The following is a 24,294-nucleotide window of genomic DNA, read 5'->3' as shown; positions in this document are numbered from 1 at the left end:
CTCATCTTTGGTCAATTGGTGATATGAAAAACAGGTGAACTTATATGATTATCTACATGCATTTCCACTCCGTTTCGTTCCGTACTCCGTTTCCCGTTTTTACCAGCACAACCCGCTATAATGGCAGCTGTGACAAAGGTTGAGAAGTTTTCGAGGGCCTTGTTGAAGCTTACAGAGACCTGTAATTCCTTCATATTGCCAGGTACTTGATTTTTTTTAACATTTAGGTGAAAGTCTGAACAAAAATAGTATGTAACAGTCGAGTCTGATCTACTAACGTTGAATAGCTGCACATACAATGTACTTTCACTTTCTTTACGTAGGCCTGATCACAGGGGCACGCAATTGCTATTATTCTATTGATCTGGTTAGACTTTCAGTCGCTGGGTACGTTATATTGGGTACGTTATATACCCAGCGAATTAAAGTCTAACCAGATCAATAGTAATAGTAGTTGCGTGCCACTGTGGCCTTGTTTGTTTGTAAAACCTCCCAAACAAACAGGAACTGGACTCTTATTATACATACATCTACAGTAGGTTATAGAGGGCGAACGTATACGGATACATTGCCGCCAGCATGTATTAGCAGGCTAGGAACATCATACCCGGTATGTATAACCGTATTATATAATAACTATCGTGTGGTTATAACATTTAGTTATTAGAATTACTATATTTATAGCGGTCTCTATTCAGAGGTCCGGTACCTCGGTCGGCGTGGAAGTTGTATAGTATTTATTGTATGTATATGAGAGGGTAAATGTATTTATTGTATTGTCCTGTATTGAAGGCTTCTCGGAGATCATAAAGGAAAGATATACACTTAAAACAACTTGTCAGAGTAATTGTTAAACTGAGCAACCGGTGAAACAAAATATTTCTCATAAAAAAGCTCACTGTTGAGTCAAAGGTGACCTTTCTTAAAAAACGTGCATTTTTAGCTCACCTGGCCCGTAGGGTTAAGTGAGCTTATGGCATGGTGCGGCGTTCGGCGTCCGTCCGTCCGGCGTCCGTCCGGCATCAACTTTTTACTTTAAACAACTTCTTCTCAGTAACCAAAAGGCCTAGGGTGATGATATTTTGCCAGAAGCATGCTGGGATGAAGGGCTTCCAAGTTTGTTCAAATAAATGACCTTCATCTATTTTCAAGGTCACAGGGGTCAAAAACGTTAAAATCTTTAAACAACTTCTTCTGAATAACCGAAAGGCCTAGGGTGATGATATTTGGCCAGTCACTTGCTGAAATGAAGGGCTACCAAGTTTGTTCAAATGAATGACCTTGAATCATATTCAAGGTCACTGGGATCAAATATGTTAAAAACCTTTAAACAACTTCTTCTGAATAACCAAGAGGCCTAGGGTGATGATATTTGGCCAGTAACATGCTGGGATGAAGGGCTACTAAGTTTGTTCAACTAAATGACTTGAAACCATATTCAAGGTCACTGGGGTCAAATATGTTAAAAACATTTAAACAACTTCTTCTGAATAACCGAGTGGCCTAGGGTGATGATGTCTAGCCAGTAACTTGCTGGGTTGAAGGGCTACCAAGTTTGTTCAAATGAATGACCTTGAATCATATTCAAGGTCACTGGGGTCAAATATGTTAAAAACATTTAAACAACTTCTTCTGAATAACCGAGTGGCCTAGAGTGATGATATTTGGCCAGTAACTTGCTGGGATGAAGGGCTACCAAGTTTGTTCAAATAAATGACTAAGTTTGTTCAAATAAATGACCCTGACTTATATTCAAGGTCACAGGGGTTAAATATGTTTAAAACCTTTAAACAACTTCTTCTGAATAACCAAGACACCTAGGGTGATGATAGTCGTACAGTAACATGCTGAAATGAAGGGCTACCAAGTTTGTTCAAATAAATGATCTTGACTTATATTCAAAGGGGTTAATATGTTTAAAACTTTAAACAACTTCTTCTGAATAACCAAGATGCCTAGGGTGATGATAGTTAGCCAGTAACTTGCTGGGATGAAGGGCTACCAAGTTTGTTCAAATGAATGACCTTGAATCATATTCAAGGTCACTGGGGTCAAATATGTTAAAAATATTTAGACAACTTCTTCTGAAAAACTAAGAGGCCTAGAGTGATGATATTTGGCAAGTAACTTGCTGGGATGAAGGGCTACCAAGTTTGTTCAAATAAATGACTTTAAATCATATTCAAGGTCACTGGGGTCAAATATGTAAAAAACATTTAAACAACTTATTCTGAAAAACCGAGTGGCCTAGGGTGATGATATTTAGCCAGTAACTTGCTGGGATGAAGGGCTACCAAGTTTGTTCAAGTAAATGATCTTGACTTGTATTCAAAGGTGTTAATATGTTTAAAACTTTAAACCACTTCTTCTGAATAACCAAGAGGCCTAGGGCGATGATAGTTAGCCAGTTACATGCTGGGATGAAGGGCTTCCAAGTTTGTTCAAATAAGTGACCCTGACTTATATACAAGGTCACAGGGGTCGAATATGTTTAAAACCTTGAAACAACTTCTTCTGAATAACCAAGACACCTAGGGTGATGATAGTCAGACAGTAACATGCTGAAATGAAGGGCTACCAAGTTTGTTCAAATAAATGATCTTGACTTGTATTCAAAGGGGTTAATATGTTTAAAACTTTAAACAACTTCTTCTGAATAACCAAGAGGCCTAGGGTGATGATAGTTAGCCAGTAACATGCTGAAATGAAGGGCTGCCAAGTTTGTTCAAATGAATGACCTTGAATCATATTCAAGGTCACTGGTTTCAAATATTTTAAAAACCTTTAAACAACTTCTGAATAACCAAGATGCCTAGGGTGATGACATTTGGCCATTAACATCATGGGATGAAGGGCTACCAGGTTTGTTCAAATAATGACCTTCATCCATATTCAAGGTCACAGTGGTCAATATATGTTTAAATCTTTAAATGATTTGTTCTGTATAACCAAAAAGTCCAGGGTAATGATTTTTTGCTAGAAGCATGCTAGGTTGGAAGACTATAAACTCTGTTCAACCTAATGTCCTTGTTCGACATTCAAAGTCACAGGCGTTATATGTTTAAATCTTTTAATAGGTTCTTATTAATTAATCCAACACTGATATTCTGCCTGTAGTTATATTTTAGTCCACTTTTAAGATTACACGTGTGAGATTAATACCAGGTGAGCGATTCAGGCCCATTGGGCCTCTTGTTTTTATTTTATAATAAGTATTTATTTGATAAGGAAAACTGAATCAATAAGTATTTATTTGGAAATTATCTATATATTCAACTACAATTTCGGTTGATCTAGATGCTGCTTCCAGCCGTATACATCTTGAAGCCTCCTCATGAAATGCAGTCCAATATCTTTCTTTCATTTTAAATACTGTTTTTAGGTCGCCTGAGCTTTGCTCAAGTGACCTGTTCTAATCGCTTTCCGTCCGTCGTCATCTGTCGTGCGTAAACTTTTTACATTTTCAACTTTTTCTCAAGAACCAGTGGTCAGAATCATCCTTGGTAGATGAGACTATTAAATACTAAAATTGATATTCCTACCCCAACCCCTGGGGCCAGGGCGGGGCCCCAAAGGGAAAATTAACCAATTTTTTCAAACATCTTCTTCTCCAGACTCAGAGGTACTACAGTCATTTTCTCTCCATGGAAAGAAAGATCATCAGGGGCTTTACTTAAATTATAAATTTCAGGACTCCCGAGCTATTCGTTCTCCCTTGGGGAGGGGGTAAAGTTAACTATAGTTTATATAGGGAAATAACACTTTTGGGTATAATTTGACAACTTTCTGTAGGAAATTATTTTTACTTGGTGAGAATTATCCTTGGAGGAAGATGGTTTCAAATTGTAAAATTGAAATTCCTACCCCAACCCTAGGGGCCAGGGCGGGGCCCAAAAGGGAAAATTAATCAATATTTTAAAAATCTTCTTCTCCAGACTCAGAGGTACTACAGGCATTTTCTCTGCATGGAAAGAAAGATCATCAGGGGCTTTACTTAAACTGTAAGTTTTAGGACCCCCGAGCTATCCGTTCTCCCTTGCGGAGGGGGTAAAGTTTACTATAGTTTATATTGGGTATATTTTATCCATTTTCAGCAGAAAATTACTCAAACTTTGTCAGAATCATCTTTGGCAGGGCCCCAAAGGGAACATATACCAATATTTTCAAATTATTATCCTTTGATGACATGACAAGTATTGTTTCACTTAGTTTACATGCTGATTTCCACATCACATCTTAACAATAAAATAAAGCTACCAGTACCTATGATATAACTCAGGTGACCGCTAAGGCCCTTGGGGCCTCTTGTCTTATAAACAGTTTCGTTTAATTTCTTTTGTAATTTTTTTAATGAATAGACACCCTGGAGGAGAAATTCTCTATGATCTTTCTGCAACGGGTTACAACATAAAGGTTAGGCACCAGGGTAAAATGTTCATCTTGCAGAATGTATAAAACAAACCTCTATGTAGAGATGCAGAGTACTGTAATGTTAGTAGCTGCTTGTCTTAAGTTAGGTAGAAGCCATTGCCCGACTAAGACATCGTTGAGCCAATGACTAAGTTGACTCATTTAATACGTCCACAGGCTAAAAAATCTTCTCTAAAAAGGAAAACATCATCTTCAGGCTGAAGTAAAGTAAAGGATACAAAAATGGTTTCTCTGGAGTCTTGAAGAATGGGAACAATACTGTCGAAGAACATCACTTTGTTTCCACAGTGACAGATGACACAGCATTATTTGGACCTACAGACAACCTTGTTGTTAACTGTGTAGTTATAAACATGATTTGTCTCTACCTACAGAGGATATCCTCACATAGCTACCATCGCATAGCTATCATCGCATCGCATCGCTACCATCACATAGCTATCATCGCATAGCTACCATCGCATAGCTATCATCGCATCGCATAGCTATCATCGCATCGCATCGCATAGCTACCATCGCATAGCTATCATCGCATAGCTATGATTGCATAGTTATCATCGCTTAGCTATCATCGCATCGCATCGCATAGCTACCATCGCATCGCTACCATCGCATAGCTATCATCGCATCGCATAGCTACCATCGCATAGCTACCATCGCATAGCTATCATCGCATTGCATCGCATCGCTACCATTGCATAGCTACCATCGCATAGCCATCGCATCGCTACCATTGCATAGCTACCATCGCACATCATTGGCAAACTCAGGAATAGACAGGTCAAATTATATGCTGATTCAGAATTTGGAAAATTAAAATTAAAACAATCATTTCCAAAACTTCCGTCAACACCACAGATAAGGATCGTTTGATGTATTTATATCAGAAGATTATACAAGGAAGAGGCAGAAACTCATCAGTGATTTTTCTCATGCATGCAAAGCAAAATATAATTGTTTCCAACTGGACCAACGATAGTCATGTTTTCTTACGAGGAGTTGTAATAGGTACTCGCTACTTTAAAGGTACTTGTTACACCATAGGTACTCGTTACACCATACATACTCGTTACACCATACATACTCGTTACCTCATACATACTCGTTACGTCATACATACTCGTTACGCAATAGGTACTTGTTACGTCATACATACTCGTTCCGTCCTACATACTCGTTATGCCATACGTACTCGTTACGTCCTAGATACTTGTTATGTCATACATACTCGTTATGCCATACATACTCGTTACGTCATACATCCTCGTTACGCCATACATACTCGTTACGTCCTACATACTCGTTACGCCATACATACTCGTAACATCATACATACTCGTTACGCCATACATACTCATTACATCATACATACTCGTTACGCAATAGATACTCGTTACGCCATACATACTCGTTACGTCATACATACTTGTTCCGTCCTACATACTTGTTACGTCATACATACTCGTTACATAATACATACTCGTTACACCATACATACTCGTTACCTCATACATACTCGTTACGTCATACATACTCGTTACGCAATAGGTACTTGTTACGTCATACATACTCGTTACATAATACATACTCATTACGCAATAGGTACTTGTTACGTCATACATACTCGTTACATAATACATACTCATTACGCAATAGGTACTTGTTACGTCATACATACTCGTTACGTCCTACATACTCGTTATGCCATAGGACCTTGTTACGACCTACATACTCGTTATGCCATAGGTACTTGTTACGTCCTACATACTCGTTATGCCATAGGTACTTGTTACGTCATACATACTTGTTACGTCATACGTACTTGTTACGTCATACATACTCGTTATGCCATACATACTCTTTATGCCATAGGTACTTGTTACGCCATAGGAACTTGTTACGTCATACATACTCGTTATGCCATAGGTACTTGTTACGCCATAGGTACTTGTTACGCCATAGGTTGTTGTTACGTCATTCATACTTTTTACGGCATACATACTTGTTACATCATACCTACTCGTTATGCCATAGGTACTCATTACCTCATACATACTCGTTACGTCATACATACTCGTTAAGCCATACATACTCGTTACGTCATACGTACTCGTTACATCATACATACTCGTTACACCATACATACTCGTTACGTCATACATACTTGTTCCGTCCTACATACTTGTTACGTCATACATACTCGTTACATCATACATACTCGTTACGCCATACATACTTGTTACGTCCTACATACTTGTTACGTCATACATACTCGTTACGTCCTACATACTTGTTACGTCCTACATACTTGTTACGTCATACGTACTCGTTATGCCATACATACTCGTTTCGTCATACATACTCGTTATGCCATAGGTACTCGTTACGTCATAGGTTCTTGTTACGCCATAGGTACTTGTTACTTCATACGTACTCGTTACGTCATACATACTTGTTACGTCCTACATACTTTTTACGTCATACATACTCGTTACGTCATAGGTTCTTGTTACGTCATAGGTTCTTGTTACGTCATAGGTTCTTGTTACGTCATAGGTTCTTGTTACGTCATAGGTTCTTGTTACGTCATAGGTTCTTGTTACGTCATAGGTTCTTGTTACGTCATAGGTTCTTGTTACGTCATAGGTTCTTGTTACGTCATAGGTTCTCGTTACGTCATAGGTTCTTGTTACGTCATAGGTTCTTGTTACGTCATAGGTTCTTGTTACGTCATAGGTTCTTGTTACGTCATAGGTTCTTGTTACGTCATAGGTACTCGTTACGCCATACATACTCGTTACGTCATACATACTCGTTATGCCATACATACTTGTTTCGTCATACATACTCGTTATGCCATACGTACTCGTTACGTCATACATACTTGTTACGTTCTACATACTCGTTACGTCATACATACTCGTTACGTCATACATACTTGTTACGTCCTACATACTCGTTACGTCATACGTACTCATTATGCCATAGGTACTTGTTACGCCATAGGTACTTGTTACGCCATAGGTACTTGTTACGCCATAGGTACTTGTTACGCCATAGGTTGTTGTTACGTCATTCATACTTTTTACGTCATACATACTTGTTACATCATACCTACTCGTTATGCCATAGGTACTTGTTACGTCATACATACTCGTTACGTCCTACATACTCGTTATGCCATAGGTACTTGTTACGTCCTACATACTCGTTATGCCATAGGTACTTGTTACGTCCTACATACTCGTTATGCCATAGGTACTCGTTACATCATACATACTCGTTACACCATACATACTCGTTACGTCCTACATACTCGTTATGCCATAGGTACTTGTTACGTCATACATACTCGTTACGCCATAGGTACTTATTACGTCATACATACTCGTTACGTCATTGTGACCTTGACTATTGACCTCTCCTGTACGACTGAAGTTAGGTTCGGGGTCATCTATGGGCAGGGCACTACAGCTGTGGTCATCTATGGACTGGACACTGCAGCTAGGGTTACTATGGGCAGTATTCTGCAGCTTGGGTCATCTATGTGCAAGACACTTCAGCTTGGTCATCAATGGGCAGGACACTTCAGCTTGGTCATCTATGGGCAGGACACTGCAGCTTGGTCATCTATAGACAGGATGCTGCAGCTGGGATCATTTTTAGCTTACCTGCTCGAAGTTTTGTTGGTGGGAGCCTGACAAAGTTTGAGAACGAAAATGACCTTGACCTACTTTCAAGGTCACAGGGGTCAAATATGTCAAAAACTTCAAACGACTTCTTCTGAAGAATTAAAAGGTATAGAATCTTCATATTTGGCTGATGGATTCCTGGGATGGAGCCCAACAAAGTTTGAGAATGAAAATGACCTTGACTTACTTTCATGGTCACAGGGATCAAATGTGTCAAACACTTCAAATGGCTTCTTCTGAAGAACTGAAAGGTATAGAATCTTTATATTTGGCTGGTGGCCTCATAGAGCCCAACAAAGTTTGAGAATGAAAATTAGTTTGACTTACTTTCAAGGTCACAGGGGTCAAATATGTCAAATGCTTCAAACGACTTCTTCTCAAGAACAGAACGGTTTAGCATCTTTGTATTTAATTGATGACTTTCTGGGATAGAGCCCGGCAAAGTTTGATGATGAAAATGAACTTGACTTTCTTTCAAGGTCACAGGGGTCAAATGTCTCAAACACTTCAAACGACTTCTTCTGAAGAACTGAAAGGTATAGAATCTTTATATTTGGCTTGTGGCTTCCTGGGATATAGCCCGACAAAGTTTAAAAAAGAAAATGACCTTGAACTACTTTCAAGGTCACAGGAGTCCGATATGTCTAATGCTTAAAACGACTTCCTCTGAAGAAATGAAAGTTATAGAACCTAAATATTTGGCTTGTAGCTTTCTGGAAAAGAGCCCAACAAAGTTTGAGAATGAAAATGACTTAGACCTACTTTAAAGGTCACATGAGGCAGATATGTCAAACTCTTAAAACGACTTCTTCTGAAGAACTGGACGGTATAGAACCTTAATATTTCGCTGGTTATTTACTGGGAAGGAGCGCAACAAAGTTTGCGAATGAAAATGACCTTGACCTACTTTCAAGGTCACAGGAGTCAAGATATGTGTAACGCTTAGAACAACTTCTTCTGAAGAACTGGACGGTATAGAACCTTAATATTTGGCTGGTCATGCCCTGGGAAAGAGCCAAACAAAGTTTGCGAATGAAAATGACCTTGACTTTCTTTCAAGATCACAGCGTTCAAATATGTCAAGCGGTTCAAACTACTTTGGGCACACCACTGCAACTGGGTCATCTATGGGCAGGACACTGCAGCTGGGTCATCTATGGACTGGACACTGCAGCTAGTGGCATCTTTGGGCAGGACACTATATATGGGATCATCTATGGGCAGGACACTGCAGCTGGGGTCATTAATGGGCAGGACACTGCAGCTTGGATCATCTATTGGCAGGACACTGCAGCTGGGATCATCTTTGGGCGCAACACTGCAACTGGGTCATCTATAGGCAGGACACTGCAGCTGGGATCATCTTTGGGCACAACACTGCAGCTGGGTCATCTATGGGCAGGACACTGCAGCTGGGTCATCTTTGGACTGGACACTGCAGCTAGTAGCATCTTTGGGCAGGACACTGCAGCTTGGATCATCTTTGGGCAGGACACTGCAGCCTGGATCATCTATGGATAGGACACTGCAGCTGCAATAATAGTTTCACAAGTTTTGGATCATGTTGCACAATATTTTAATGACATTGACCTTTGACCTTGACCTCTGTGGCCTAGAACTAGTACATTTTTGAGTTTGCATTTGGATTTGTAAGTGGAATACTTATGTATGGGACGGGTGTATATTGTACATGGTATCTGATGGGTGTATATTGTACATGGTATGTGACAGGTGTATATTGTACATGGTATTTGACAGGTGTTTATTGTACAAGGTATGTGACGGGTGTATATTGTACGTGGTATGTGACAGGTGTATATTGTACATGGTATGTGACAGGGGTATATTGTACATGGTATGTGACTGGCGTATATTGTACATGGTATGTGACAGGTGTATATTATACATGGTATGAGACAGGTGTATATTGTACATGGTATTTGACAGGTGTTTTTTGTACAAGGTATGTGACGGGTGTATATTGTACGTGGTATGTGACAGGTGGATATTGTACATGGTATGTGACAGGTGTATATTATACATGGTATGAGACAGGTGTATATTGTACATGGTATTTGACAGGTGTTTATTGTACAAGGAATGTGACGGGTGTATATTGTACGTGGTATGTGACGGGTGTATATTGTACATGGTATGTGAAGGGTTTATATTTTACATGGTATGTGCTGAGTGTATATTGTACATGGTATGTGACAGGTGAATATTGTACATGGTATGTGACAGGTGTATATTGTACATACAGGTGTATATTGTACATGGTATCTGATGGGTGTATATTGTACATGGGATGTGACAGGTGTATATTGTACATGGTATCTGATGGTTGTATATTGTACATGGTATGTGACAGGTGTATATAGTACATGGTATGTGACTGGCGTATATTGTACATGGTATGTGACAGGTGTATATAGTACATGGTATGTGACTGGCGTATATTGTACATGGTATGTGACAGGTGTATATTATACATGGTATGAGACAGGTGTATATTGTACATGGTATTTGACAGGTGTTTATTGTACAAGGAATGTGACGGGTGTATATTGTACGTGGTATGTGACAGGTGGATATTGTACATGGTATGTGACAGGTGTATATTATACATGGTATGAGACAGGTGTATATTGTACATGGTATTTGACAGGTGTTTATTGTACAAGGTATGTGACGGGTGTATATTTTACGTGGTATGTGACAGGTGTATATTGTACATGGTATTTGACAGGTGTTTATTGTACAAGGAATGTGACGGGTGTATATTGTACGTGGTATGTGACAGGTGGATATTGTACATGGTATGTGACAGGTGTATATTATACATGGTATGAGACAGGTGTATATTGTACATGGTATTTGACAGGTGTATATTGTACATGGTATGTGACGGGGGTATATTGTACATGGTATGTGAAGGGTTTATATTTTACATGGTATGTGACAGGTGTATATTGTTCATGGTATGTGATGGGGTTATATTGTACATGGTATGTGATGGGTGTATATTGTACATGGTATGTGACTGGTATATATTGTACATGGTATGCGACAGGTGTATCTTGTACATGGTATGTGACAGGTGTATATTGTACATGGTATGTGAAGGGTGTATGTGACAGGTGTATATTGTACATGGTATTTGACAGGTGTTTATTGTACAAAGTATGTGACGGGTGTATATTGTACGTGGTATGTGACGGGTGTATATTGTACATGGTATGTGACGGGTGTATCTTGTACATGGTATGTGACGGGTGTATATTGTACATAGTATGTGACAGGTGTATATTGTACATGGTATGTGAAGGGTGTATGTGACAGGTGTATATTGTACATGGTATTTGACAGGTGTTTATTGTACAAGGTATGTGACGGGCGTATATTGTACGTGGTATGTGACAGGTGTATATTGTACAAGGTATGTGACTGGTGTATATTGTACATGGTATGTGACAGGTGTATATTGGACATGGTATCTGATGGGTGTATATTGTACATGGTATGTGACGGGTGTATCTTGTACATGGTATGTGACGGGTGTATATTGTACATGGTATGTGACGGGGGTATATTGTACATGGTATGTGACGGGTGTATATTGTACATGGTATGTGAAGGGTTTATATTTTACATGGTATGTGATGAGTGTATATTGTACATGGTATGTGACAGGTGTATATTGTTCATGGTATGTGATGGGTTTATATTGTACATGGTATGTGATGGGTGTATATTGTACATGGTATGTGACTGGTATATATTGTACATGGTATGTAACAGGTGTATATTGTCCATGGTATGTGACAGGTGTATATTGTACGTGGTAATTTTTTGTGACAAGTGTATTATATTGTAACAGTTATATATTGTTTCCTTTCTTAGGTTCATCAAGAAGTGAATGTCGCCCTTTTCTTGTTGGCAATCGTCAGGTCGGTCTGATTCATCAGGATGTTTGGAATCACCTCCTTCATTATCCGGATGTATTTGTCGTGTCAGCTTTAGAAGAATCCAAGACATCTAACCGGAATAGTCTAACACTAAATGCTGAATACAAGACTGCTGCTGAACGTTCAGATGCTGTTGCTAAAGTGTTAGAGGACCTCCGCCAGAAAGATATTTTCATATCTCTTAAGGGATGGAGAGATGAGGTCGGTTATGGTATGCTTTTTAAATGTTTTATAAATCTTATGGAATAGAAACTTGTATTAGGTGACTAGTTGGTCAGCATTTAAAAGCATAATTGGAATGATTTGATCAATATGTGTCATATATTCAAAAAAACATTTATTGATCGGGTGGTCGGGTAGCATATTTGATAACCACTCGCCTTTCACCAAGTCAGCCGGGGTTCACTTCCCTGATTGGACGTGAAGATGTATTTGGGTCACCTGCCAAACCTCATGGGTTCTCTCCGGGTACTCTGAGTTTTCTGTTGGTTTTCTCTGGATACTCTGATTTTTTCTGTGGGTTTTCTTCGGGTGTACATGTTGGTTGGTGTACTTGTTGTTTGAAGTACATGTTGTTTGGTGTACATGTTGTTTGGTGTACATGTTGTTAAGATGGAAACTCCAATTTCTTGGTGTCTTACCCACCAAATCAGATTTACATGTAGTTCTTCTTGCACCTTTGTTTCTTGTACTCCTTTGATAAACCTGTATGGTACTCAGCAGGTTATAAGTTGAAAATAAAATACCCGGTTGTTTGTACATGTTGTTTGGTGTACATGTTGTTAAGTGTAAATCTTGTTTGATGTACATCTTGTTTGGCGTACATGTTGTTTGATGTACATATTATTTGATGTAAATGTTGGTTGGTGTACATGTTGTATGATGTACTTGTTGTTTGGTGTACATGTTTTTTGGTGTACTTGTTGTTTCATGTACATGTTGTTTGGCATACATGTTGGTTGGCATACATGTTGGTTGGTGTACATGTTGTTTGGCGTACATGTTGTTTGATGTACATATTATTTGATGTACATGTTGGTTGTTGTACATGTTGTTTGGCATACATGTTGTTTGATGTACATATTATTTGATTTACATGTTGGTTGTTGTAAATGTTGGTTGGTGTACATGTTGTATGATGTACATATTATTTGATGTACATGTTGGTCGGTGTACATGTTGTTTGGTGTACATGTTGTTTGATGTACATATTATTTGATGTACATGTTGGTTGTTGTACATGTTGGTTGGTGTAAATGTTGGTTGGTGTACATGTTGTATCATGTACATATTATTTGATCTACATGTTGGTTAGTGTACATGTTGGTTGGTGTACAGGTTGTTTGGTGTACATGTTGTTTGGTGTAAATGTTGTTTGGCATACATGTTGTTTGATGTACATATTATTTGATGTACATGTTGGTTGGTATACTTTTTGTTTGGTGTACATGTTGTTTGATGTAAATGTTGTTTGATGTACATGTGGTTTGGCATACATGTTTTTTTTTGTGTACATGTTGTATTATTTGATCTACATGTTGGTTAGTGTTTGGTTGGTGTACAGGTTGTTTGGTGTACATGTTGTTTGGTGTAAATGTTGTTTGGCATACATGTTGTTTGATGTACATATTATTTGATTTACATGTTGGTTGTTGTAAATGTTGGTTGGTGTACATGTTGTATGATGTACATATTATTTGATATACATGTTGGTTGGTGTAAATGTTGGTTTGTGTACATGTTGGTTGGTGTACATGTTGTTTGGTGTACTTGTTGTTTGGTGTACATTTTGTTTGGTGTACTTGTTGTTTCGTGTACATGTTGTTTGGTGTAAATGTTGTTTGATGTACATGTTGGTTGGCATATAAGTTGGTTGGTGTACATGTTGTTTGGCATACATGTTGTTTGATGTACATATTATTTGATGTAGATGTTGGTTGGTATACTTTTTGTTTGGTGTACATGTTGTTTGATGTAAATGTTGTTTGATGTACATGTTGTTTGATGTACATGTTGTTTGATGTACATGTTGTTTGGCATACATGGTTGTTTGGTGTACATGTTGGTTGGTGAATATGTTGGTTGGTGTGCATGTTGTTTGGTGTACTTGTTGTTTGGTGTACTTGTTGTTTGGTGTACATGTTGTTTGATGTACATGTTGTTTGGCAAACATGGTTGTTTGGTGTACATTTTGTTTGATGTACATGTTTTTTATGTACATGTTGTTAGATTTACATGTTGGTTGGTGTACTTGTTGGTTGGTGTAAATGTTGGTTGGTGTACATGTTGTTTGATGTACATGTTGTTTGGTGTTAATGTTGTTTGGTGTAAATGTTGGTTGGTGTAAATGTTGTTTGGCATACATGTTGTTTGATGTACATGTTGGTTGGTGTACATCTTGTTTGGTGTACATATTATTTGATGTACATGTTGGTTGTTATACATGTTGTTTTGGTGTACATGTTGTTTGTTGTACATGTTGTATGATGTACATATTATTTGATGTACATGTTGTTTGGTGTACATACTATTTAATGTACATGTTGATTGTTGTACATGTTGTTTAGTGTACATGTTGTTTGGCCTTAATGTTGTTTGGCGTACATCTTGTTTGATGTACGTGTTGGTTGGTGTATTTTTTGTTTGGTGTACATGTTGTTTGTTGTACATGTTGTTTGGCGTACATGTTGTTTGGTGTGCATGTTGTTTGATGTACTTGTTGTGTGGTGTACATGTTGTTTGGTGTACATGTTGTTTGGTGTACATATTATTTTAGGTTCATGTTGGTTGGTGTACATGTTGTTTGGCGTACATGTTGTTTGTTGTACATGTTGTTTGGTGTAATAATTGTTTGGTCTTAATGTTGTTTGGTGTACATGTTGGTTGGTGTACATGTGATTTGGTGTAAATGTTGTTTGATGTTCATGTTGTTTGATGTAAATGTTGTTTGGTGTACATGTTGTTTGGTGTAATAATTGTTTGGCCTTAATGTTGTTTGGTGTACATGTTGTTTGATGTACGTGTTGGTTGGTGTATTTTTTGTTTGGCGTACATGTTGTTTGTTGTACATGTTGTTTGGTGTACATGTTGTTTGGTGTACATGTTGGTTGGTGTAAATGTTGGTTGGTGTACATGTTGTTTGGTGTACATATTATTTGATGTACATGTTGGTTGGTGTACATGTGATTTGGTGTAAATGTTGTTTGATGTACATGTTGTTTGATGTAAATGTTGTTTGGTGTACATGTTGTTTGGTGTACATGTTGTTTGATGTAATAATTGTTTGGCTTTAATGTTGTTTGGTGTACATGTTGTTTGATGTACGTGTTGGTTGGTGTATTTTTTGTTTGGCGTACATGTTGTTTGTTGTACATGTTGTTTGGTGTACATGTTGTTTGGTGTACATGTTGGTTGGTGTAAATGTTGGTTGGTGTATATGTTGTTTGGTGTACTTGTTGTTTGGTGTACTTGTTGTTTGGTGTACATGTTGTTTGGTGTACGGTGTACATGTTGTTTGGTGTAAATATTATTTGATGTACATGTTGGTTGGTGTACATGTTGTTTGGTGTACATGTTGTTTGTTGGCCTAAATGTTGTTTGGTGTACATGTTGTTTGATGTACATGTTGTTTGGTGTACTTGTTGTTTGGTGTACATGTTGTTTGATGTACATGTTGTTTGGTGTACTCGTTGTTTGGTGTACATGTTGTTTGATGTACATGTTTTTTATGTACATGTTGTTAGATTTACATGTTGGTTGGTGTAACTGTTGTTTGGTGTACTTGTTGTTTGGTGTATTTGTTGTTTGGTGTATTTGTTGTTTGGTGTACATATTGTTTGGTGTACTTGTTGTTTGGCAATTGGTTTTGGTTACCACTTGTCTGTTGCTCAAACATTGTTTGGTTTCAGTTGTCACATATCAACCATTTATAGATGGTTTGGTTTCTGCGATAACATTTTTAACATATTGTTTTGGTTTGACTATAGATTATGTTACATAAACTAAATATATATCCTACATGTTACATCCACTTTCCCAATTATACAAGTCTTCTCTGCGATCCTGGAATATGTCATTGGACAAAATTGAAGACTTGCAGTAAGCTATTTGATTGGTTTCAGGTATAAACCCCTGCCCCCAATCAATAGGCTGATACCTGTTCTTTAAAGATTACAGATGAGCTACAGCAAACTTCATAGCCAATTTTACTGTTACGTTGCTGTGTAAATCATTTGATCTTCATGTCATTTGCAAGTGTCACATAAAGAGCCTTTAAATTTCCATGAAATATCCTAGGGATGCAGAGAAGATATATTAGTATTGAATAAGCAGAGCCCGTGGTTCAGGTTGGAGATCTGCTACAGGGCACTAACAGTTTTGCTGATCTTTTAATGTAGTCCTATCTTTCTATCCAAAATTGCTAATTGCTATCGCTTTATGTATCTGCAGACCTATGATGTTAAAGCTACCTTCACTGATATGCCACTGTTAGCCATGGAGCGTTCAGCTACTAGTAAGTATAATTAACTCACCTGGCCTGAAGGACTGACATGAGCTTATGTCATCAGTAGTTAATGTTGATTGGAATTTAACCAAAGACTGGAAGCATCCAATTAGGTGGTAGGGATTCCAAAATGTACAAATGGAGGAGCTAACTTTGGGGGTGCTGAGGGGCAGAGCTAGAAATGGGTTATTAGGGCCTCAGGTTGTATATCCGTCCATTATGCAGTGGCGCAGCATGTCGTCCATCGTCCGTCCATCCGTTGTAAATATTTTCTTTAAACAACTTCTTCTAAATAACCATCAGGCCTACTGTCCTGATATTTGGCTGGTTGCTTCCTTGAATGGAGCCTTACAAACTTTGTGTACAAAAATGGCATTGACCTACTTTCAAGGTCAAAGTAGTCAAATATGTCTAAAACTATATAGAACTTTTTTGAAGAACTGAAAGGCCTAAAATTAGGTATCATGCCGGTAGTTCCTTGGATAGAGCTTTACAACTACGAACAAGTGCGAAATAATATGACCTTGATGAATTTTTAATGTCCAAAGGTCAAATAGTTTTAAATCTTCAAATTACTTAATCTGAAGAACCGAGCGGCCTAGAGTCATGATGTTTGGCTTGTAGATAACTTTGATGAAGCCAAGCAAAGTTTGCGAACAAAAATGACCTTTACCTTCTATCCAAGTCACAGAGGTCAAAAAGGTCTTAACCTTCAAATAACCTCTTTTGAAGAACCAAAATGTCTATAGTCGTGATATATGGCTGCTAGCTTTCTGGGTTGCGACTTGAAATTTGTCAAATAAAAATGACCTTGACATGCTTCTAAGGTCACAGAGGTCGAATACATTTGTAAGTCTAAATATATATGTGCAGTTTTTTGAAGGACAAATCATATAATTTTACGGAGACAATTGGCCTAATCTTAAATCAGAAAATTATGCTAGACCACTGGCTTATATTGCCTAAATAATTGAATGCTGAAGGGCACAATTTAGTTTTTGGACAAAAGACTGAAGATTATATTGGCAGATAAGTGAAATCAGCAACTTTTGATATGTTTGAATTAAGCACATCTATCCTTTTTCTCTGAAAAAAGTGGGGGTTTGCTTATAATAATGATTAATAATAATTTGAGGTTCTTATATACCGCTTAATCACAACCTAGTTCGTAGGTCGTCTCAAAGCGGTTTACAAATTATTTTCCGTGGTTATAGGACTTTTGCAACCAGCCAATATCTTTCTCAACTACCTTGGGAGCAAATAGCCGGTGCTGCCATTTCGGCCCTCATAGCTAGCATTCCACGATCCTAGCACTGCCCAATCGCGTACTCAGTTACAGCTGATCATTAGTAGACTGGAACAAGCGGAGTGAAGTATCTTGCTCATAGATACAACACAGTGCCATGCAGTGACTCGAACCCACAACCTTTTGGACACAAGGTCGGCGTCCTACCTCTAGACTAAAGGCCTCCTTAATAGGTTTAATACGGTATAACCTTTCCATGATAAGTCCAATATAGTCACCATCTGTTGCTTTAGATTGGCTGACACATGTAGGATTATTACCTGGTACTTTTGCTTCATGGATATGATTTTGTCCATTAATGGATAATGAACAACATATGGGGAAAGAGAACAGTTCAGATCCTCACACTATAACCTCATATACAAGAGATGAACATAGTCATGATATAAGAATTGACCTGGGGTCTGGCCCCACCCCTAGGGACTTAATTTCTTGGCCATAAATTTGAAATGGTTTAGATCCCTACCCCATAACCATATATACATTTGATAGGCACAAAGAGATAAATACAGTCATGATATTATAATTGACTGATGGGTCTGGCCCCACCCTATTGAACTTCATTCAAGAGCCATAACTTTGAAATGGTTGAGGTCTCCACCCCATAACCATATATACAATTGCTGAACATCAAGAGATGAACACATCATGATATTAGTATTGACTACTGTATCTAGCCCCACCCCTTGCCCTAAGGACTCCTGGGCCATAACTTTGTAATGGTTGAGGTCCTAAACTAATGGCCATATATACCATTGCTGGCATCAAGATCCAGGTGAGCAATACAGGCCCTCATAGCCTGACCAGAATAAAAGAGTCGAACAAATAGAACAATTCTAGTATTTCTAAAGTGATAAGATGATCAGGGTGACAATTAATTTAAACAGAATTAAAAAATTAAAAATAAAGATTGCCATGAAAGGTTTTGCTGATGAGGTTTACTTTGATTACAGGTCTGTTTGGAACTGTATCCTATGGTGTCCATATCAATGGTTACTGTCATAAGGATGGCCAGCTGATGATGTGGATAGGACGCAGGTCAAAGACGAAGCAGACTTATCCTAACCTGCTTGATAACATGGTTAATACAATGCTCTGACATGCTTGTAATCTTCATAGGGCCAAGGCAGGATTGTTAGACTCCTACTGATAGTGTTGTTCCGATTAATCGATTTAGATGACATTTGGTTGATTGTTTCTGAAAATCAACTAATCAACTAAACTGTTATTTATGTGTCTAGTTTGTTGGAGTCCTTAGCTCTGGTCATTCTCTATGGTATTTTTAGCCCACCATCATCTGACGGTGGGCTATTCAATTCACCGTGCGTCCGTGGTCCGTCCGCCCGTTGTCCGCCGTCCGTCGTCCGTCCTTAAACAATTCTTGTTATCGGTATTTCACAAGAAGAGGGATCTTTCTCAAATTTTATATGTAGGTTCCTGTTAGTCCATAGCTGGGCAGGGCAATTTTTGAGACTGATCGGATAAACAACATGGCCGACAGGCAGCCATCTTGGATTTTGATATTGAAAGTTTGTTATCGTTATTTCTCAAGAAGCACCAGAGGGATCTTTCTCAAATTTTATATGTAGGTTCCCGTTAGTCCATAGCTGCATGGGCAGGGGAACTTTTGAGACTGATCGGATAAACAACATGGCCGACAGGCAGCCATCTTGGATTTCGATATTGAAAGTTTGTTATCGCTATTTCTCAAGAAGCACCAAAGGGGTCTTTCTCAAATTTTATATGCAGGTTCCTCTTGGTCCTTATCTGTGCAGGACAACTTTTGAGACTGATCGGATAAACAACATGGCCGACAGGCAGCCAGCTTGGATTTTGATATTGAAAGTTTGTTATCGTTATTTCTGAAGAAGCACCAGAGGGATCTTTCTCAAATTTTATGTGTAGGTTCCCCTTAGTCCATAGCTGGGCAGGGCAACTTTTGAGACTGATCGGATTAACAACATGGCTGACAGGCAGCCATCTTGGATTTAGATAATGAAAGTTTTTTATCGCTATTTCTCAAGAAGTACCGGGGCATCTTTCTCAAATTTTGTATGCAGGTTCCCTTTGGTCCTTAGCTGTGCTGGGCAACTTTTGAGACTGATCGGATAAACAACATGGCCGACAGGAAGCCATCTTGGATTTTGATAGTGAAAGTTTGTTATCACTATTTCTCGGGAAGCACCAGAGGGATCTTTCTCAAATTTTATATGTAGGTTCCCCTTGGTCATTTTCTGTGCAGGACAACTTTTGAGACTGATCGGATGAACAACATGGCCGACAGGCAGCCATCTTGGATTTCGATAGTGTAGGTTTGTTACCACTATTTCTCCGGAAGAACTAGGGGGATCTTTCTTAAATTTTATATGTAGGTTCCCCTTTGTCCTTAGCTGTACAGGGCAACTTTTGAGACTGATCGGATAAACAACATGGCTGACAGGAAGCCATCTTGGATTTTGATAGTGAAAGTTTGTTACTGCTAATTCTCGGGAAGTACGGGAGGGATCTTTCTCAAATTTTAAATGTAGGTTCCCCTTGATCCCTCGTTGTGTATGTTATATTTTGAGACTGATCATAAAAACAAAATGGATTAAAAGAAGAACTAAACAGATCTTTCTCATATTGCAATGATCGATTCTATTTCTTTCACATTAAGTACTGTACTAGTAAATATGTGAAATGACAAACTCACTTTGAAGGTTGGCTTTCATACACATCAGTATTAAGTTTAGATCAAAAGTTACCTCAAGGTGCATTTACTGTTAACATGACTCAATCAGACAGATTAGAGGAAAGAAGAGAAAAGATCGAACTGACAAAGAACTAATGAAGATGGTACAAAGGTGGGCGCCAAGATCCCTCTGGGATCTCTTGTTATTAGCTCACCTGGCCCGAAGGGCCAATTGTAAGCTTATGCTGTACTGCGGCGTCTGTCATCCGTCCGTCAACTTTTTCTTTTGAACGACTTCTTCTAAAGAACTGGAGGAACTAGGGTCATGATATTTGGCCAGTAGGTACCTGGGATGGAGTGCTATAAAATTTCCTCATTAAAATGACTTTGACATAGTTTTAAGGTCACAGGGGTCAAATATGTTAAAAACTTCAAACAACAATATCATTTGGACTTGAGTCATAATACTTAAGAATGTTATGTAGACCAGCTGTGTGAATCTTTTTCTTTATTACGGTAATGAGGTCAAAGTGCTAGTCAGGGGTCAAAGTACAACATGGGCTAAAAGCTTTAACAATCTTCTTATCAAGTTCCATAAGGCCCAGGGTAAAGATATTTGCCCAGTATGTACCTGGGATGCATTGCTATAAAGTTTCCTCATTAAAATGACCTTGATCTATGTCAACTTGGGTTAAAAGCTTTGAAATTGAAAATTTCACAAATTTCAAACGACAATATCTTTAGAACTGTTTAAGAGATGTTAAAATGTCTTGTGTTCTAGTTACCAGATTTGGTCTGAAGTCACCTATATGTCAGTTTCATGTAGCAAAAGAAACAGGTGAACGAAACAGGCCCTCTGGCCTCTTGTTTATCTTTCTAGTGTGCGGGAGGCCTAAGCTCTGGATTAGCTATACGAGAATGTGCTATAAAAGAATGTCAAGAAGAAGCTTCAGTTCCCCTAGAGATGTTTGATCGATTACAGCAGACAGGCTGTATAAGGTAAGCTTATACCATTTGGTAGCATTTCTCCAGGGTCAACTATTCCTTTTAAAATGCTACTAGTCCTTAGTGGTTTAGTGGGTTTTGACGAAATTTCATTTGAAGCATACTTGCTCAATAGGGACTCAATTTTTAGCTCACCTTTTTCTTTGAACGACTTCTTCTTAAGAACTGGAGGACCTATAGGGCCATGATATTTGGCCAGTTCATTATGTAGATACCTGAGACAGAGTGCTTTAAAGTTTCCTCACATAAATGACCTTGACCTATTCTCAAGGTCACAGGGGTTAAATATGTAAATAAAAACTTTAAACAACTTCTTCTGAATAACCAGGACCAGCAGATATCTGACATAAAGTGCTATAAACTTTCATCAAATAAATTACCTTCAACTTGGCCTACTTTCAAAGTCACAAGGGTAAATAACTCCTGAATAACCAGGAGGCCCAGAGAACTGATACTTGGCCAGTGGGTAGAGTACTTGAGACATAGTGATTTAAGGTTTCCTAAACAAATGACCTTGACCTATTTTCAAGGTCACAAGATTGTAAAAAGTGTAAAAACCTTTAAAAATCTTCTTTTGAATAACCAAGAGGCCTTGAGCAATGCTATTTGGCCAGTAGGTATCTACATGTAGGACAGAGTGCGGTTTCCTCAAATAAATTTCCTTGACCTACTTTTGAGGTTACAGGGGTCAAATATGTAAAAACTTTTAAACAACTTCATCTTATTAACCACAAGGCCAAGAGTAATGATACTTGGCCAGAAGGTACCTGGCAATAAAGGATTTTGGCCACAATTTTTTATAGTTTCATATTTTACGGTTGTTTGATGCAATAATACGTGTAGTGACTGAGACCACGTCTCTCGGTACTCAGATGACAGACAGGCCAGGTGATGCCTCATCTATACCAGCCTTGAATAGGCATATTTTGAACTCGGTACAAGGTCACATGATCTGTGACGTCAGAGTGGCGCGACTTACATGATGTCCTGTCCATTGCGTGTACCCATTCTGACACGCCCCCTTTACATATCTGCAAAACAGTATAAGTAATGACAGCAACCAATATAATAATTATGTTGTATGGGTGAATTAAATCATCAATCGACAAATAAAGACATAAATTCTCCGAAAGAAAAGTTATATATTCAAGCCTGAATCACGGAAATCTAATCCTGTGTCAGCATCCACGACATTCAATATACACTGTAACTTTTAGCTGAGAGATAGTAATACACAGTTTACACACCTTAATATCTTACCTATGAATTAAAAGGTATGTTAATAACCTGTAGTTCTTACCACTTTATACTATAGTCAAAGGGCATTTACGATACCTACATTTACCTGTGAATTCACAGGTGAACTAATTACCTCAGAGGTGTTACCTGTGAATGTCATGGTCAAAGGGCATTTATAACCGATCCTCCAACTAACACAGGTAGTATGGTGTACTGGTGCGTTTCTTTTTGTCCCCAGTGTTGGAAGAAAAAAATGTTGTTGAAAGTGTTAAAGTAAAATTCAAAAGCGTGTAACTGTATTTTACATGCGCTTTTACCTTAGGCTAGTAACCTGGATAGAAAACTGATGATATTTAATGAGGTAAAAATGTAAGTGTATCAGATACGATATTAGTTTGTTTTATGAAATTTCTGAATTTTAAAGTTGTATTATTTTTGCATTAATATATGGTGATGATGAAATGACACTTATTGAAAAGTTTGAAATACCAACATGAACATTAATTTGTTAAGCAGCTTAATTAGCAAACATATATCTCCAGGGGTAGATCCAGGAACTTGTGAGGAGTGAACTTGTGGCACACTATTTTCAGAATAAACCTTCCAATTTCAGCATAAATCCAAACTTATCAAGTTCCTGTTTATGAAAATTGTGTTTTAAAACAAACACAAAACCAATATTGTGAAGCCTAGTTGAATTGAATATCACCAAATAGAGCGAGCCCGACAGAATTCTTTTCTATTTCGAGTTCACGTATAATTTGAAGCTAACGAATGAGTGGAAATTTGGGATCCTGTTTCTTTTCTGAAAAAATATGCATAGAATATGAAGCAATATTTGTTTGTGCTTGGGTTTTGGGTAATTACTTCAAGACACACCAGAGTGACGAATCTGTTTAAGTATTCATAAAGATACCATAAAAAAACTACTAATTTTAATTGGAGTAGGCAAATAATACCACAGAACGGTACACTTTTTCATATATTTCAATACACATTAGAAAGAAAAACATTTGCTAATTCCACACAAATAGACTAATTTTAAGTGAAATTAAAAAAAAATCATGAAGTGTTGAATGGCCATTTTCATTTTCGCATCCCGATTTCAGCTGACATCTAAGCAATATTTCAATGAAACAAATATTCACACTATCATATTCAATCATGACAGTGACAGTCTGATTGACACTTGTCATAAATTGGTTTCACATATACACGTGGGTATACAATTAAAATATAATTCACAGTGTTTTTATTTTTCAAGTGATCTACGTGTTTCATGTCTACGTGCTCTAATATTACACCAAACTCAAATGCAAAAGATATTTGTTAAAATTTTCACGTTTAGACGTTGATATGTGGATATGTAACATTATTTAGTATATATAGGAGGAATACATGCGATTTATCAGCAGATTTCTGAACATTAAATTAGATTATATTACAAATATATGACTCTAAAAAGTCACATAATCAAA

At 37.9% G+C, this 24,294-nt stretch overlaps 1 protein-coding gene across 1 annotated transcript; it reads left to right on the top strand.

Moving 5' to 3' along the window:
- Positions 1-44: 44 nt before the first annotated feature.
- Positions 45-24,294, top strand: LOC110456010 (nudix hydrolase 20, chloroplastic-like). The gene is made up of 5 exons (XM_021506524.1): positions 45-202; positions 12,027-12,292; positions 16,541-16,604; positions 18,855-18,982; positions 21,453-24,294. Exons 1-5 carry the CDS (start codon positions 121-123, stop codon positions 21,573-21,575), a joined length of 663 nt encoding a protein of 220 aa, XP_021362199.1. The 5' UTR covers positions 45-120; the 3' UTR covers positions 21,576-24,294.

The sequence above is a fragment of the Mizuhopecten yessoensis genome, unplaced genomic scaffold (assembly GCF_002113885.1).
Source record: "Mizuhopecten yessoensis strain PY_sf001 unplaced genomic scaffold, ASM211388v2 scaffold1001, whole genome shotgun sequence".
Classification (NCBI taxonomy): Eukaryota; Metazoa; Mollusca; class Bivalvia; order Pectinida; family Pectinidae; genus Mizuhopecten; species Mizuhopecten yessoensis.
Note: the sequence above shows the minus strand (reverse complement) of the source record. Positions and strands in the feature narration are given on the sequence as shown.

What these genes read in the sequence shown, in the direction of transcription:
- LOC110456010 (XM_021506524.1), top strand. Translation starts at nt 121, where the DNA reads ATGGCAGCTGTGACAAAGGTTGAGAAGTTTTCGAGGGCCTTGTTGAAG. An exon ending in TAATTCCTTCATATTGCCAG is followed by an intron (nt 203 to 12,026) that starts GTACTTGATTTT and finishes TTCCTTTCTTAG; the next exon opens with GTTCATCAAGAAGTGAATGT. An exon ending in CATGGAGCGTTCAGCTACTA is followed by an intron (nt 16,605 to 18,854) that starts GTAAGTATAATT and finishes CTTTGATTACAG; the next exon opens with GTCTGTTTGGAACTGTATCC.